Source organism: Cyprinus carpio, chromosome B22 (genome assembly GCF_018340385.1).
Source record: "Cyprinus carpio isolate SPL01 chromosome B22, ASM1834038v1, whole genome shotgun sequence".
Taxonomy (NCBI): Eukaryota; Metazoa; Chordata; class Actinopteri; order Cypriniformes; family Cyprinidae; genus Cyprinus; species Cyprinus carpio.
In genome coordinates this window covers 25,202,423-25,220,354 of record NC_056618.1, presented here as the reverse complement: position 1 = coordinate 25,220,354, position 17,932 = coordinate 25,202,423, and the positions used below count along the sequence as shown (strand labels likewise).

Below are 17,932 nucleotides of genomic sequence, written 5' to 3'. Positions count from 1 at the left end.
ATATATATATATATATATATATATATATATATATATATATATATATATATATATATATACAGTGCCCTCCATAAGTATTGGAACAGTAAAGGCAAAATTGCTTTCTCTGCTGTGGAGTCAAGACATTTGCAAATATGATTAAAAGATGAATATGCGACAAAACTACAGAATGTCACATTTTATTATTAGGTCTTTCAACACATACATGTTTTACCAAATAGAAAGTACAACACTTTTAGAGTTCATCCCACTATTTGATGTGAGCATAAGTATTGGAACAGCTGAATTTAAGGCAGATGTAAAATATTAAAAGATAATATTTAGTTGCAGATTCCTTGCATGCAATCAGAGCAGTGAGTCTGTGACCCATAGACATCACCAGACTCTTGGTCTTATGCTTTGAAATGCTTTTCCCCAGCCTTTAATGAAGCCAGTTCCAACTGTTGCTTGTTTTGAGGAGTTTCTGTCTTTAGTCTCCTCTTCAGCTGGTGAAATTAATGTTCAGTCGGATTTAAATCTGGAGATTGATTTGGGCAATCTAAGACTTTACATTTCTTTGCCCTGATAATGTCCTTGACTGAACTGGCAGGGTGTTTTGGGTCATTGTCTTGATCCAATATAAAGTGCTTTCTAATGAGTTTGGTGACATTTTCTTGAATATTGGTAGCCAAGATGATTTTGTACCCTTCCAAATTCATTCTGCTACTGCCATCATACATTAAGTCATCATTAAAATGAAGAGGTCCTGTTCTAGAGACAGCCATGTATGCCCATGCCATGCCATGACACCACCTCCACCAAGCTTTACAGATGAGGTTGTATGCTTAGGATCATTTGCAGTTCCCTTTTTTCTCCACACTTTTGCTTTCCAATCACTTAGATGAAGGTTCATCTTTGTCTCATCGGTCAATCAACTCAGTTCCTAAACTCTACTGGCTCACATTTGTGAAGAATCTTGCCTTTCTATTTTTGGGGCTGATCAGAGGTTTGCATCTTGCTGTGTAGCTTCTGTAATTCTGTGTCAAATTCTCCTGCAGACTGTAGATTGACAGAGCATCACGCCAGCTTTCTGGAGGTTGTTGGTGATTTTTACAGATTTTCACAGCTTTTATGATTTGTCTGTCATCAACTACTGTTGTTTTTCTCAGCCGATCAGGTTGTAGTTGTTTTGTTATGTCGTTGTTGGTTGCTGATTCTTGATTTCTCCATGCCCTTTGTTTTTCCTATAGTTCTAATTGACTTCCTCTTTTCTTTGAGCATCCAATCGGCTTCCTCGTCTTCATCCTGGTTTGTGTGTGTGTCATCATCGAATGCAAGACTTATGCAGAAGTAATGGATATAACTGATAGGACACATTCCCTGCTTTTAATATCTGAAGAATGAATGCAACGGGACACAGCTGGACACTTAGAAAACCCTGTGAGGCAACTGTTCCAATACTTATGCTCACATCAGATAGGGAGATGAAACTCTAAAAGTGCTGATCTTCTTAGCTGGTAAAACATCTTTGTGTTGAATCACCCAATAATAAAATGAGACATTCTGTAGATTTGTCTCATATTCATCTTTTAATCATATTTACAGATTTCTTGACTCCACAGCAAACAGAACAATTTTGTCTTTACTGTTCCAATACTTATGGAGGGCACTGTGTATATATCAGCTATACATTCTTTGTGGAGAGCTTTTAAAATTGCTACTATGCGTGAAATTGCTATATATATATAACAGTTGTATGCAAGTCTTTGTATATTGTTACTTTTTTTTTTTAAAATAAATGAATATGCAAAAAATATGCAGTTCTAAAACGGACGGGTTCTGTTCCACTTTCGGCTGTAGCTCCATCTGCATCAGACCAGACTGTCTGATCCCTGATGTGACAGCCTCCATTACCCGTCTGCTTAAATCCCTTCCCACTCCCAGTGCCCACACACACACACACATACACACATACACACTCGCTCATCCCTCTAGGCACAGTGAGGTCAGGCAGCAGCATCGCTAGAGGGTTGTAAGCACACAGGATCATGGGATTGTTAGGGGGGTTCAGACTTAACACACGTCTGTGTGGGCAAGCAGGTTTGGCAAGCGCACACACGTGGGTGGTTTTGTGTGAGACAGAAAGAGGGAGCGAGAGAAGAAAGAGAGAGAGAGAAATAATGGGAACCATTCAGATTTTTGTGCACTAGTGAACAGTGAATAGAGGAGGTCTTTTGTGTTTTTGTGTATAGTGAATAGGGTAGGTATGATTATGGGGTTGATTTTCATCTCTATGTGGTTTGATGTGATGTTATGATTATTTGCATTCACACACACACATGCACGCACGCACACACACACACACGCACACACACACACATATATATATATAGGATTAATAAGTGGATTATTTAGTTGCATGTCAGTTGAGTACATTTTGTCAACCAATTTTTTTTTTACTATAATACAAATTAAAAAAAGAAAGAAAGATAAGGCATGTTAATTTAACCTGCTAATTCAGTGTGAATAATTATAAAATTATATTACGCTATTATAATTATTAAAAGGTTTTATTTAAATTATTATAATTAAATATATTTAAGTCTTAAATTAGCTTTATTGACTAAATAAATAAGTAGCTATTAATTTTACATGCTAATTTAATTTGATTATTTATTTAAAAATATTATTGTATCATTTCAAATTGGTTAAATCACTAATGCAATTAATTAATCTGCATATTTTGTAATTCATTTGATGAACATTTTCCCTCCCAAACTCTTGCTATTACTGTAATGCAGTAATAGAAGAAAATATGTTATACAAATAAAAGGTTAGGCCTATCCATTTAACATGGTAATTTAGTGTGATTAATTATTTAAGAAATGATTATAGTATTATAAAAATATATAATGTATTAAATGATCTTTATCAGATTTTCTGAGAAGATATTTGTTAAATACACTAATCTATTTAATTAATCTGCATATCTTATAAGTCATTTGATTAAGATTTTTTTGTTTTGTTTTATGTATTGTTAGTGTTTAGTTTGAAGACATGTCGGCATTCTTTGCATTAAGCACATTTCCCCCTAAATTCTCATCACCATAATGCAAAGAAATGTTATAACGGTAATATTTTATTTTATTTTATTTTATTTTATTTTATTTAAATACAGTTATTTTTTTTGTGAGATTCACCCACTTACTTTTCAGGAGAAAAGTGAAACCCATCCATTTTAATTTTTTATTTCTTTTGCTCTACCTCACACACACACACACACACACACACACACACACACACCTATGTGTTCACCCACACATGCAGTGTGCTGTGATGGGACTGTTCATCAGCCCACAGAGACGCACACACACACACAAGCTGGAGCTGGGCTCTTAAAGGGACAGGCCCGCACACATGCCGCTGCTTCGCCCTCCATCAGAACCACAAGAACACGACTGGCAAACAAAAAGAAGACTGTGGCTTCCTCTGCTAAATCTGACAGATATTTACATCTGGATAAGAAAAGTAACCGGCACTGTATCTAACAAGAAACATCCTTAGAAATACCCCTGCATGAAAAAGTACTTTATTTACAAAGACATGTACTGAATATTTATTGTTTTAATATTTATAAAAAATATTTATTTCTAATTATGTTAAAGATATAAAATAATGCTAAAATTCACATTGTGAAATGTGTGTTACATAAAGGAAACCAGTCCTTGCCTCGTCACAGTAACAACAACAGTAACTGTCACCTCGGGCTATTGACTGAATCCCTGTGTTTAGTCGCATGGTCTCTCTTAAAGATCCTCATTTAAGCGCCTTATTCCATGGCAATAAATAACGTCTGTCAGACTTCTGAGGGGCCGAGTGAAGGAGTGTGAAAGATCAGAGGGCTGCCGTGAGTCAGGCTTGAGTCAGATCTGTGGGTGTTTTGGGTTGTCTTTCCTCTCTGGGGGCCTCACACGCCAGACTCGCCGTCCTCATGGATCCACAGCTTCCAGTTTTCACTCAGAAACAGAGCTTGAATATTATTAGGTTTGCCTAATATCCTATACCTCTGAATTGTTTAAAATGATATTATAAAATTAAAAACACATAACTTAAATTTAAAAAAAAAAAAAAAAAGGTTTTTATAGGGATATGTCATTTATCTAAATTTAAGACACTAATTTAATGTGATTTTTTTTTACATAAATAAAAGTCATACAAATATCAAATGTAATTTAAAATTTTGAATTTATTTTAAATATGCAATTAATTTACAATTAATTTATGTATTTTATATTATAATGTAATTAATTTATACATGCATTAATACATAAGGTAAATAATTTATAAAATAACTGTAAAAATAATAATAATAATAATTATTAAATTTTACAAATGGCTTTTTAAGTGGCATTTTAAGCCTACCATAATTTCCAATGCTGGATTTCTTAGTTAAATTACACTCAAAAGTGTGATCAAAAACCAAAAGGACATTGCAACCTGCGTTGTGAATAAGGGAACATCGATACATTGTTCCGCAGGAAGTAGAAAAGTTTACCCACCATTGCACATCAATTCAGTATATCGAAGTTTGAGTAAAAGTCATCCCAAGCATTTTTATTGAGCTTAATTAGTCCCAGATGTGTTTTGTATGTGATTGTTTGTGTTCATGTAATGTTTCTTTTTTATTTTTAATGTAATGTCAAATTGCAAAACAAATTGCAAAATATATAGCCTATTTACAATTTAAGATCATCACTTTTTAACAAGATTATTTTAGATTTAGATAATGACTTTTATTATTTGATGTTTGTGGCCTTTATGCATGAGCTATTTTCTGTATTTATTCATATTTTATCACTTGTTTTGATTTATGGTCCATATGATAGTTATATGCAACTCATAATTCATCTCAAGAATTGACATTCACTCTTTTCATCTGTTTTTTAAACCTTTTTATTTGTGGTATAATTGCCTCATAAAGTGTGTTAAACATCACACAGTGCAACTACCAAGAACATGGTGAAATAAGGTAAAATACACATGTAATGTAACCAAATTATGTTTATTTTAGTGCTGTCAAATGATTGATTTGTGATTAATCACATCCAAAATAAAAGTTTTTGTTTACATGACATATGTGTGTGTACTGTGTATATTTATTATGTATATATAAATACACACACATAAAGAATATATCTTGAAAACATGTACATGTATTTACAAGTATATATTTATATTAATATAATTTATATTATAAATATATTTAATATATAAACATATTTTTTTTCTTAAATATATACATGCATGTGTGTGTATTTATATATACATAATTAAAAGACAGCACACACATATATCATGTAAATAAAAACTTTTATTTTGGATGCGATTAATCGCGATTAATCATTTGGCAGCACTAGTTTATTTTAATATTAAACATCGCAACAGACATTCAACACTCAGTTTTGCACTCATCATTTACTCACCCTCAAGTTATTTCAAACCTGTATGACTTTCTTTCTTCTGTTGAATACAATATATATATATATATATTGTTGGTAACCAAACAATTGCAGTAGCCATTGACTTCCATAGTATTTTTTTCCACACTGTTGAAGTCAATGGCTAAACTCATACAGTTTTTGAACAACTTGAGAGGAGTAACAAATGATGACGGAATGTTCATTTCTGAAAAAAAAAGAAAAGAAAAGAAAAACTAAGTTGGAGAGGAACATTTTGAGTAAAGAATGGCTTAAATTTTCCATTAATAACAATTTAGTTACATTTTTACGACGATTATGGCTAAATACCCAGCTAAACATTGTGTCTAGTAAGAATTATGGCCAAATTTAGGTGCCCATATCAACAATGAGTTTAAAAACACACCCAAAAATAATTTTTCAGGAAAGCTGAATGACTCTAAGCACATTTAGAGTTTCTCTAGAGATCCAGCTTCATGACGAGATGCTAAAGTAGTTTCTGCCATGAGATGTTCCATAGTCTAATGGAAATCAAATTTTTGGATGTGTCAGTTCTCATTAAGAGTCATAATTTGAATATTTACAGTAAATTTTCAAGAATGGTGAAACATCAACTAGCATGAACACTAAACACTAGCGATTACAGAGAGCATATAATCATACTTTATGCCTTGGTTCACCCGCTGATGTCATTAGCCCAGTCATGCTCTTTTAGCAAATGAGACTTTATGAAGATGATAAAACAGAGAGGCATAACTTTCAGATGATGTATTAGACTCTTATTTGCTTTTTATTGAAAATGATTCACCAATTGTGTTGGCCACAATATCCTATGTGTGTTCCTAAAACGTACAATATGCAGGAAGTACGAGCATTCAGACAAACCCTATCTGACTCTTTCCATATGTTTGTAACCATAAAGCTTTATTATGAGTCCCAGGGCTAATGATACATACTCTTGTTCCTCAATTCCCAATATTTTACCCCAAAGCCCAAAGTATACTGTACATATGCTATATGTACTTGTAGGCCTACACTAGTGTATGTAAACTAAAATACATTGGGTTTAATAAGAGGACATAGTCTGTTTTTATAAGAACTGGAAACCCCCAAAATTGGCATAAATTCTTTAAAAAGATCTTTGTGTTTAAATCTCTGACTTTGCTACACTGGCATCTTTAAGAAGAGTTAGAGACACTGTTGAGATCTGGATTGGAGAAGACACTAGTGTATAGGAAAAACCTCCATTTGCTCTCCATTTAGTCTTTTGGCTGTCCAAAAATCGTTTTTCCAAAAACAAGTCTTTGGTTAATCTTCGAAACACAAATTCAGACTTTAGTGAAACCTGAGAGGTTTCTGTCCGTCATCTTATCGTTTTATTAGTGGGTATAAAAAGGTCATAAAGGCGTTGTAAAACAAATCTGTATAAACTGAGCTTGTGAAGAGATACAATTGCTTTCTATGATGAACAGATTTAATTTAGGTATTAGATATTTACTGTGCTCTATATATGTTTGTTTGCATGTGAATGAAAGCTCAAATTAAACCAGTTTATCATATTACACAATTGTATCTCAACACAGTATTTGGATTAAACCCTTTGATTCATATGGATTTTTGGGTGAACTATCCCTTTAACTTGTAATGATTAATAGATCTTAGTCAGAGTGCCATATGAAATGAAAACAAGGCTGTGAGCAACAGAAATACAGTGCGTTCATTGGATTGTACTGTTATTTAACAAAATAGGCTTAGTTGTTCAGCTGACGAAATGTCTTTCTGGAAAAAAAAAACTTTCAGCAGACAAAAAAACTCCATAAAACATTTGTTGTGAGTTATGAAAATTACATGATCTTGGAGCTTTATACAGTGTGTTGCGTTGTAAAGACTGCAGTCGATCCTTCACAGCCTCATTTTCATCCGCGTTAAATTCAATATGGTGACTACCCTGGGGTGCATTTCCCAAAAACATTGTTAGCTTACTATGGTCGTTAGTTCCATTGAACTATATTGGTAAGAACAGACCTTGCGACCATAGTTGCTTTTGGGAAACGCACCCCAGATTAAGGTCTGTTGTTCACTATACTGATAAAGTAAACTAAAGAAAAGCTAATGATTAAATCATAAATGTAAAATGAAAACATTTTTTTTTGAAGATCAAAACAATCAAGAAGAAATCTTTTGTTTGTTTACTTGCATATGAATGTGACCATTAACCGACATCAGAGAACTGTTAAGATGCAAATGTGTTGTTGAATTATGTGAATATGTAATCCATAAAAAGTAATGGCGTTCTAATTATGCTTTATAAAATGTAACATAATCCAATTTCAAGCAGGCTACTCAATTTTTGGATTCTGATTACAGCTCCGCTACAGCTCTTAAAAAGGTGTCATGTCCCTTTAAATATTGTGTATAGTTTGCGCACAAACACAATCTAAATGACAAAAAAAGATATCAGATAGCAATACTACAAACCAAACCGCATCATATTACAAAATTGTTAAACAAACCCTCAATTATATGACTGGACGTACAAAAAAATGTGGCAATAAAATGCCTCAGATTTCCAATCTCGGAACACAAGCGTAAATTCTTACTTTAAAAACGTTAAAAGTCATAAACGAAGGCCCGAGGCAATGTTAGCGTCTTTCCCATATCAGTCCCTGAGCCTAGTAAACACTGGAAGAGAGTGTGCGTTCCCCTTTAAGAGGCCCCCACCGTTCCCGACGCGGCGGGAGGCAGAGCGCATTCCTAGAACAGCGCGAGAGAGGGAAAAAAATCACCAGCGACCTGTTTCAAGTCCCCCCAATAGAAACTGTGCCTGATTTGTGGCCAATGTTGGAGATGTAAAAAAAAAGAGAGAGGAGGAGGGGGAGGGAAAACACTAAAGGGGGTAGCTATGGAGATAGAACGTTTTCCTGGCTGCTTTCTTTGACAGGTGTTGAGTGGGGTAAAAGTCTTAAAACAGAGTCCAGCATGTACGCCAAAGGTAAAGGAGCTGTCGTCCCTTCCGATAGTCAAGCGAGAGAAAAGTAAGTGAATCGCGCGCGCTTTAAAGAGTCTCGCTTTGCTTATTACGGACTCGCAACTTTCTAAAACTGCGCGTACTATTGTTTGAAGGTGTATTTAGTGCGAACTTGCGCTGTGGAGTGATCGTCCCGGAGTCTTCCTAACTTTATAGCCGCTTGTAGCACTTTAATGCTTTGAGTTGTCCGTGCATTTTCGATTTTATTTAAGTTTGGGTGCGCACGTCAACACTCGAAGCAGTGCATCTAGTCTGAGTGATGTTGCATGCTCGCATCTCTCATTTTAAAGCTTGTGTGTCTTTTGCATCAACGTTATATGCTGTTGTTCTTTTTTTTAATAGATATTTTGCTGCGTGCATTAAATGTTGTTTAAGAGTTTGGGTGGTTTTTAAACGCATTTTAAAGTCTTTTGGGTCTTTATCCGCCGTTAGTTTTTGTTTTGTTTTGTTTTATTTTTTTTTTTTTTGCGCTGTTTTTTTATCATCGCCTGTGCATTTGCACGTTTTGGCTTCAAAGCTAACTGATAAATAAGTTATTTTCGTAATTCCGACACATATTCCCCGATTATTTTAATATGTTGTGGTTTGTTGAAGCGCAAAGTACCTTTTTTTTTAACTAAAACTCGTGTTGCTTCAAGTTTTGCTGACTTTTCCACACTGCATACTGTAATATTTTATGGTAGTACATAACAATGTGATCTTTCCACTGTTGTGTACAATCTGTTGCCATAGAAGCAACCTTACAACCCTTAAATGTAATAAAGTGACCTGTAATATTCATAAATCTGTCTTATGGGGTCGAAGGTTACTGTGTCAGACTTGTAGACGATGATAAGACACTTAGTATGTGAGTCAGATGATTGTGGAGATGTAACACTGTTTCAGAGTTGTATATTGTTGTTAGAAGTTTAGTTTGTTGAGAAGACCCTGAATATGATGTATAGGAGATCAGCATCCAAGAGAAATTGCTCACAAGACCGTCTTTGTATGGAAGTTCTGGAAGAAAGTGCTGTTGTTGGTGGTTTTTCTGTTTTTTTTTGTCTCTGATGTTTTTTTTGACTTTGAAACTATTCATTTCAGTGTTATGCAGTGGTTTTTGTGTAAAAAGCTTCCCAAAAGTTTGCCACGTACCAGGTGTCTGCAACAGTTTGCGTACAAACAAGGTGTACACGTCCATTAATGGTCTGAAATGGTCAGTTAGGGGTCTGAAATGGTCAGCTAGTGGACATGCTCGAACGCAGGTTGTGAGAGGATGTAGACGGCTCCTCAAGTGTTGTTGCCACGGGCACCGCATTAACACCGCAGGTTACCGTTTCACGTGTTGTGACCACACAGGCTTTGTTCTGTTGTTGGAGGTTAATACATTTGTCGGCACTAGTCAAGCAAAAGTGTCATTAACCTTAAGCAGCTGATTTAGGTTTAGGATGCACTAACCAAGTTTAGACATCACCCATTGGCGTCCTTGGGAAGTTTGCTTGGTGGAACCACTTGGGAGGACTCTATGAACCAGTAATGTCAAGTTTATTGCAGCATTGTTGACTCTGATTAGTTCTGAACAGATTTCAAAGCTTGGGTTCATCAGAGTTTAGCATCCACAGGTCCGATCTAATTCCACGAATCAGTTGGAATTCCACAAGAAATTGCGTGGCGTGTTTTTTGGGGTGGAAATTAATGAAAACCGATTCTGATCTAGGTCTCCATCTCCTGTTTTCCCCCAACATCTTGAGCACTTCTCTGGCTTCCCTGAGTTTATTGGTGTGTCTAAGAGGCAGCGAGTAGGTCTGAAATGCATGGTTTTGATTTCATCCAGATGGTTCAGCCTCCTTCATAGAGGTGTTTTCAGCCACATATAAAGGGAATCAAGCATGCACACAGAAACAGGACGTTGTTCTTATGAAGAGCGTCTGATTTGCTCTGTTTTGGATAAACGTTGCTCTCAGACGTGGATGCGAGTCAATTAATTTTCCGTCTTGGATAGCTGGATGTATGGCTTTTTAAGTTTACTTTGAGGAGAGATGTTCTCTGTAATTATTTAGGGGCATATTTAATGATCTAACGCGGAAATGTCTGTTTTGTGCGTGCGTGTTTGGAAATCTTTTCTAAAAGAGTGCTCGTTCGGCTTTCATCAGAATAATTGAGATGGATTGCCTCATGAAAGTTTATCAACATTTTTTATTTAGCACTATTGCTTTGCTGAATTTTTCTGTCAATCTTTGGTTATTATGTATGAAAGATCAGCTAAGTTGGGTCAAAAAGTACAAGGATGTGGAACAAGGCCACACCAACGATATTATGACAGCACTTTTCATGCTGTGAGTGGAATGTCAGGCCGCTTGTGATTGGTTTCAAATCATTTATTGATAAAAAAAAAAAAACATCCATTGTGTTGCTCAGTTTGCCCACAAGTTGCATATAAGGCACTTATGTTCCAGAGATTTTTTTCTGGTAAATTTCTGGTTAATTGCTTTCAACAGAATATGTGATCAAAACAGTAGGGATACAGTTTAAAGGGATACTCCACCCCAAAATGAAATTTTTGTCATTAATCACTTACCCCCATGTCGTTCCAAACCCGTAAAAGTTTCGTTCATTTTCAGAACACAATTTAAGATATTTTGGATGAAAACAGGGAGGCTTGTGACTGTCCCATAGACTGCCAAGTAAAATACACTGTCAAGGTCCAGAAAAGTATGAAAAGCATCATCAGAATAGTCCATCTGCCATCAGTGGTTCAACTATAATGTTATAAAGCAACGAGAATACTTTTTGTACGTGAATAAAACAAAAATATGACATTATTCAAAAATTTGTGTCCTCTGTGTCACTCCACATCAGCGTAGCTGATTGCTGCGATTACTTGGCAGTCTATGGGACAGTCACAAGCCTCCCGGTTTTCATCCAAAATATCTTAAATTATGTTCTGAAGATGAACGGAGCTTTTACGGGTTTGGAACGACTTGGGGGTAAGCTATTAATGACAAAATTTTCATTTTTGGGTGGAGTATCCCTTTAAGTTATAAGTGCTAGGCTATATGCCGTTATTGTTTTTTTTTTATTATTATATATTTACTTTTAGATTACAATTTTTCATAATCTAACAGTCACTTATTTTCAGTGTTTAATTTCACTAATAATTTATAATTTAATAACGTTGTTAATTGTAAACTTTAGTAAATCTCAAAATATTTTTAATAATAGCTGTTTGTTAGAATTTTCATGCCCAAGTTTGCCTAAAATCTTTGTTTTTTGAGTCTATTGTTAATGTATTTAAATATAAAATACTATAAAATGTAATATCATCCATTTATTGACCAATACATAATTTCCAGCTTATTGGTATCAACCAGAATTATGAAATTGGTGAATCCCTACAATTTTGCAAATGCCAGCATGTTTTTTTTTTTTTTGACATTCACTGAAGAAAGTAAATTCTAACTCCGAAATTGCTAGTACAGTTTCTAATTAATTACAAAGAAACAGCAAACAACACATTGAATTAAATTGAAAAGTTTAAGGATAAAGACTGAAATTGTATTTCTTATGAAACATACTCCAATAATGTTTGTTTTTGTTTACAACTTTATTTGTTTTTGTTTACAACTTTATTTTTTTACAGTGTGCCATCATCCACAAAAAAACTACTCCAGATAAAAAAATGTGTAATACAGGTTTCTGATTGGCTCTTTTGTCAAAGTTGGGTCCTGAGGTGAAACTAAAGACTCCCTGATGCCTTAAAACTTCACTTCTAAACTTCAGCCATCTTTTTTAGCTCTCCTCACATGCTGTTCATCTTCATGCGAGACCCTGCAGCTAAATTATTGAAATGGAGACAGCAAAGTTCATTTGTTAACTGTCTGCGCTTAAGCTAGCTAAACTTGGCTCTGCTTCTTTTATGTATAAACGGAGTCTTGACTGGGAGCCTCGGGCGAGATGTCAAGGTTAAGTCAGGAGAGCTCATCATGATGGGACTGGACACACAGTGAGGCGCCATGCCTGAATGGCAGTGCAAAAGCAGAACCTCGTCAGATATGCCTGTCCATCATAGGCCTATCGACATCCACGCTGCCGTCCATATGCTGCTGTCAGGGTCTAAATTATCCCTGCTGTGCGGCTCTCAGAAGCAGGCGTGTGAAAATGATATCCCTCGACCATTCTTACGGAGTCATTAATCTATATATTAAGTCAATAGGTATGCCTTCTTATTGCACCCCTAGCTGTTGTATTGCATGAGGATTAGTCAAACGCACACTGAGCTTCTCAGCCTGTTGATCCTCCACCTGCGGTCTCTCTATTAGTTGAAATACCGATATGTTCCTCTGTCAGTATGACAAAAAGTGTTCCCTGAAGCCCACTGTAGATGAAGTCCTTCTCAATAATGCATCAGGACGAGAGCAGGAACCCATCATCAACCTGCAGAAGCTCCTCAGATCATCCAGAGCTTACGATGAAAATTTCATCCGGTCACTTGTGGGAATCTCCGTTTGATCCATCTCAATGCCAGTTGGGTTCATACGAGCTGACTTGCGCTGTCAAGTACATGACTCCGTCCAGAGGTCAAGTGTTCAATAAACCAATAAATGTAGGGCTTTGCATGCAAACTACATCTTTGAAATTAGCTAGGCAGTGTAATGCCTGAAAAAATAGTTGACTGGTCTTAAGTCCCATTCACACCAAGAAGATAAAAAAGGGTTTTAAAAATTGTTCCAATTCTATGAGAATAGAGAAGTTCACACACCACAACTATAATGATAGCGGCACTGAGGAACAATATCGTTGGAATCACTTTCAGAATTATTTTTGTCAAGCTGATGAACAATAAAAACATTGACAGCCAATCAGAATCCACTCGACTTTAAAAAGCTTGAGCATTTAGTATGGCAGATGGTAAAACTGTTGCATGCTTATAGTAAACAGAACATTATGGTCTGATGGGGTGGACACTAATAAAGTAATCGTTATTAAAAACCTGAAGCATTTAAAGTGGCACCCGGAAGATCTGTAGCATGCACCTATTATAAACACTGTTAATCATCTGTGGATGTGGATGCTAAAAAAAAGTAAATATTTAATGCAGCAAGCCACAAAACCGCAGTGCACGCTTGTAATAAACAGAATGTTATCGTCCGTTGGCATGGATGCTAATATAGTTATAGATGTAGTTATCGTTCTTAAAAAGCTTGAGCCTTTAAAGGATTTAGTTCACTTCCAGAATAAAAAAATTCCTGATAATTTACTTGCCCTCATGTCATCCAGGATGTTCATGCCTTTCTTTCTTCATTTGAAAATAAATTAAGGTTTTTAAGGAAAACATTCCAGGATTTTTCTCCATATTTGGACTTCAACTGGGAGCAATGGGTTGAAGGTCCAAAGTGCAGTTTCAAAGGGCTCTACATGATCCCAGCCAAGGAATAAGGGTCTTATCTAGTGAAATGATCAGTCATTTCCTAAGACAAATAAAAACAATAGGCTACTTTTTAACCACAAATGTTTGTCTTGCACAAGCTCTGCGATGTGCATCCGTGTCTTCAAACATTGCGTAATCACATTGGAAAACTCACGTATGGTTAGTAGGGCTGTCACGATTATGAAATTTGGCTGACGATTAATTGTCTAAAAATAGTCACGGTTATTGTGATTAATTGGCTGTTTTAGGGATTTGGGGATTATGACAATTATGCCGATTATCACGATTAATTGTCTGTTTTTTTATGGCTTTCATTATATAATTGTGATTAATTTAAGGCTTCAGTAAATAATTATCTTTTAATCTTTTTTGAGTTATTATTTTGCAGTGCAAGATTACATAGAGTATTCCAAATTCGAAGAATTGGCCAATACCGAGCCAACACCAGCGCAGTTTTTTTTTCTACACCACTTCAGCATATCAATACTGTGTTTGTGGAACTAATGGTCAATCTTTTTTTTAAACCCTTTGTTGAGCGCAATCCACTAAATACTCACTTCCTCATTAGAGAGAAAAACTAAATTTGAATAAACATATATAAGCTTTGAAATTAAACTAGCTGACTGTATAATTTAGCAGCAAAAACGATATCTTGGAAAAAAATCGTTGGTGCACATTGTACAATTTAAACATGTTGATTCAGTTAACTAATTGTATTCTTACAAAATACATTCATGAAAAAAAAGATAGAAATCAAAATAAAAGCTTCTAATAATCTTTCTGTGTGCAAAACTTTGATAATGTGAAACACTTCAAACAGAGCGCCACAAAGCTCTTATGCACATCTAGGGTGCAGAATGATTTGCTTGAAGGAACATAAGTCACAGCGCAATGCACTCCACACGGTACAAATGTACAGCAATGAGCTTCAGCAAGATGTCATTTTATGCGACTCCCCAGACATTTATCTACACATCAAGTATTATAATTGGAATATCATCTTGTAGAGAGTTTTACCATGCTGACTCAAATAACTGAACGTGACGTGCTGTTTGAATGCTGAGCGGAGAATAACTGACAGCTGCAGCAGAAGGAAGATCAATTTCTGTAAACTTTAATTTAACAATATAAATATAATTCTGTTCCTCGCATTAAGATATGGAATGGTTTCAGATGATATAGCCTATACAGTGCATGAAAACCAAACTGGTGCTTTTCTGTTTCTTTTGGTGTATGACTCCCCCTTGTGCCGTATATAAAGCACAATAATCACGATTAAAAGTTATTTAATTATTGCGACAGGCCTAGTGGTTAGTTCTTCGTCTGTGTACTTCGGTTCAAAAAAGTAGGTTAGGCCAAAAAACAAATTTTCTCCTCCAGCTTCAAAATCACCCAACATTGTTGTTTTACCTTTTTTTGTAAAGGGCGTTTGACTTTCGTTGCACTTTGGCTTTGTAAACAGTGGATCGGTACTTCCGTTATCGGTATAGTTATCATTCTCAAAAAGCTCAAGCATTTAAAGCAGCAGACGACAAAACTGCAATGTGCACTTATATTAAACAACGTTATTGTCTGTTGATGTGTGAACGCAATTATAGTTATCGGTATAATTATCGTTCTTGAAAAGCTTGATCATTTAAAAAAAACTGGTGACAACTGCAGCATCTGCTTATAATAAACAAAGTGTTATTGTCCAATGATTTGGATGCTAATATATTTATTGTTCTAGGTGTGAATGGGCCTTTAACTGGGGATCCCGATAAGATGCTCATGTAAGATGGATTTTGTGTGACGGATTGAGTTTTTTGAGGCTTGCGGCTAAATGCTCAAAAAAAGATATGATGAAAAGATATAAACAAAAAGATTGTTTAAATTGTAATTTAAGCCCCGCTGCTAAAAATCTCGGAATGAATAAAGATTTTGATTTGTTCATCGAGGTGTTTTCTTCCAAGTTGAGGAAGTCCATCGTTTTGGGAATGACGTGAACGGGTGGGCATTAATGGTCTTCTGAGGTCAGGACGTGGGTGTTCATGAACTCATCACATCACTGTTTGCTTCTGTCCCATTGCTGGAAAAACCTGCGCAAATGTTTTTGTGTTTTTGAGAAAATGAAGTGTGACATGAGTTCCGCACCAATTTCCATTTTTCTAAATGCTAAAAATGAGCGTTATTAAATTAAAAGCGAAACTCTGACATCTTTTCCTGCATTGCACAAAAGTACAACGTTGTTGACAGCTGTATATATACTTGAGGGGAGCTCCTAAAATGAGTATGTCTGATGAAACACCAAGAAATAATTCAGACGTTTGAGGGGAAAATGAGTCCTTGGTATTTGATCCTTAAAGCTGTTCTTCTGGAGATGCTATTTAAATAGTATTGGGGAGTGATCAATGTGGATAGATAATGCATTTTTGTTAGGGTTGTCAATTTTACAATTTTTGATTAAATTAGTTACAGTAATTAAATGAATCAGATCGATATTTGCTGAAAAATATGAAGACATTTACACTTGATTACATTAAGATTAGTTTAATATACATTACAGAGTGGCTCTTAGAAACATTGATTTCTCCATAATAATTTATTTATGATTCAGAGTAATTATGAGATTTTTTTGGGGGGGGGGTTATTTTTGTAATTTATGTTTATTTAATTAACTAAATCCCATTATTTTTTTTTTAAATAGACTAACTGCATCATTTTACTTAATTTTATGGTGATTAATTGAAAGCCCTAATTTTTATTTGTTTAATAAAGGCTACTTTTAATTTAGCAGCTACATTTCAAAATGTGCTGTGAGGAATCCATGTTTTTACTGATATTTACATCAGTAATTAAAAATGAAAAATAGTGTTTATTTCATTAAAAGTATATATTTACCAGCTAGGCTATATGGGATTATGTTTGTTAATAAGTGTGCTAATATTAATATGCAAATACATTCAAAATATATATATTTTTCTATTTTAATAGATTTTACTCCACTGTCATATGAGCACCAAATCAGCACATTTCTAAAGTATCTATAAACAACATTATTATTATTATGAATGTTGAAAAATTTGCTGCTTAATATTTTATTTATTAATTTATTTTTTGTGTGGAAACCATAATTTTTTTCAGGATTTATCAGTAAATAGAACATTCAACAGAATAGCATTTATTTAACAAATACATCTTTTGTTGCATAATAAAAGTATTTACTGTCACTTATGATCAATTAAATGCATCCTTGCTAAATTAAGGTATTAATAATAAAAAAAAAAATCTTACTGACCACAAACTTTTGAATGGTAGTGTGTATATTTGTTGTGGTATCAATCGGTGTAAATAAGTTTGACTTGATATTGACTACTTGGTCAGACTTTAGTGTCAGAAATGAATGCTCCTTACCTCAAATCTCATATTTCAACCAGTTTTTTTTTACCAGCCTGCATTTCCAAGAATGCTTTGCAACTAAGCACCTGTGAGGCTTCAACATGCACCGGAGTTAATTGCTGCAATGTGTTTGCTTGTCCATCTAGAATGGAAGAGCCTGTGGAACTGCATTTTTCTCACTTGAAGTTTGGGAACAACACAAAATTACAATTTATAGAACTAACTGAGATTTACAATGCCTTTTTCCTCTTTTGTCTTGCAGGTTAGCTTTATATGTGTATGAGTACTTGCTGCATGTTGGCGCACAGAAATCGGCACAGACCTTCCTGTCAGAGGTAAGTGCTATCGCATAATCAAACTTCCCAAGCAATCAATTGTTGTTGTGTACTCAGGACTGAATGTTGTTGATTAGAGATAGGTTTGGGGCTTGATGTGAATACTTTTTGGTTGAGACTCGATTTGTTGTACTTTTTATTCATATTGATTAATCAATTCCAATTGCTTTGTTTCAGCAAATATGAAGTTACTTTTTGTCATACAGAGAGAATTTAGTTTCTCATTACAACACTCTTAAACTGTGATATCTGATATTGTTTCTCCAAAGTGTCCTGCATTTATATGCACAATGAATGGTATTTATTGATTAATTGGTGGTGTTGTTGTTGC

At 34.9% G+C, this 17,932-nt stretch overlaps 1 protein-coding gene across 1 annotated transcript in view; it reads left to right on the top strand.

Moving 5' to 3' along the window:
- Window positions 1–8,303: 8,303 nt before the first annotated feature.
- ssbp4 (single stranded DNA binding protein 4) overlaps window positions 8,304–17,932 on the top strand; it is a 63,032-nt gene continuing 53,403 nt past the window's right edge. The window contains exons 1-2 of the mRNA XM_042749552.1: window positions 8,304–8,491; window positions 17,529–17,601. Coding sequence (XP_042605486.1) covers window positions 8,436–8,491; window positions 17,529–17,601 — 129 coding nt within the window. The 5' untranslated portion in view covers window positions 8,304–8,435. The remainder of the gene's footprint in view (window positions 8,492–17,528; window positions 17,602–17,932) is intronic.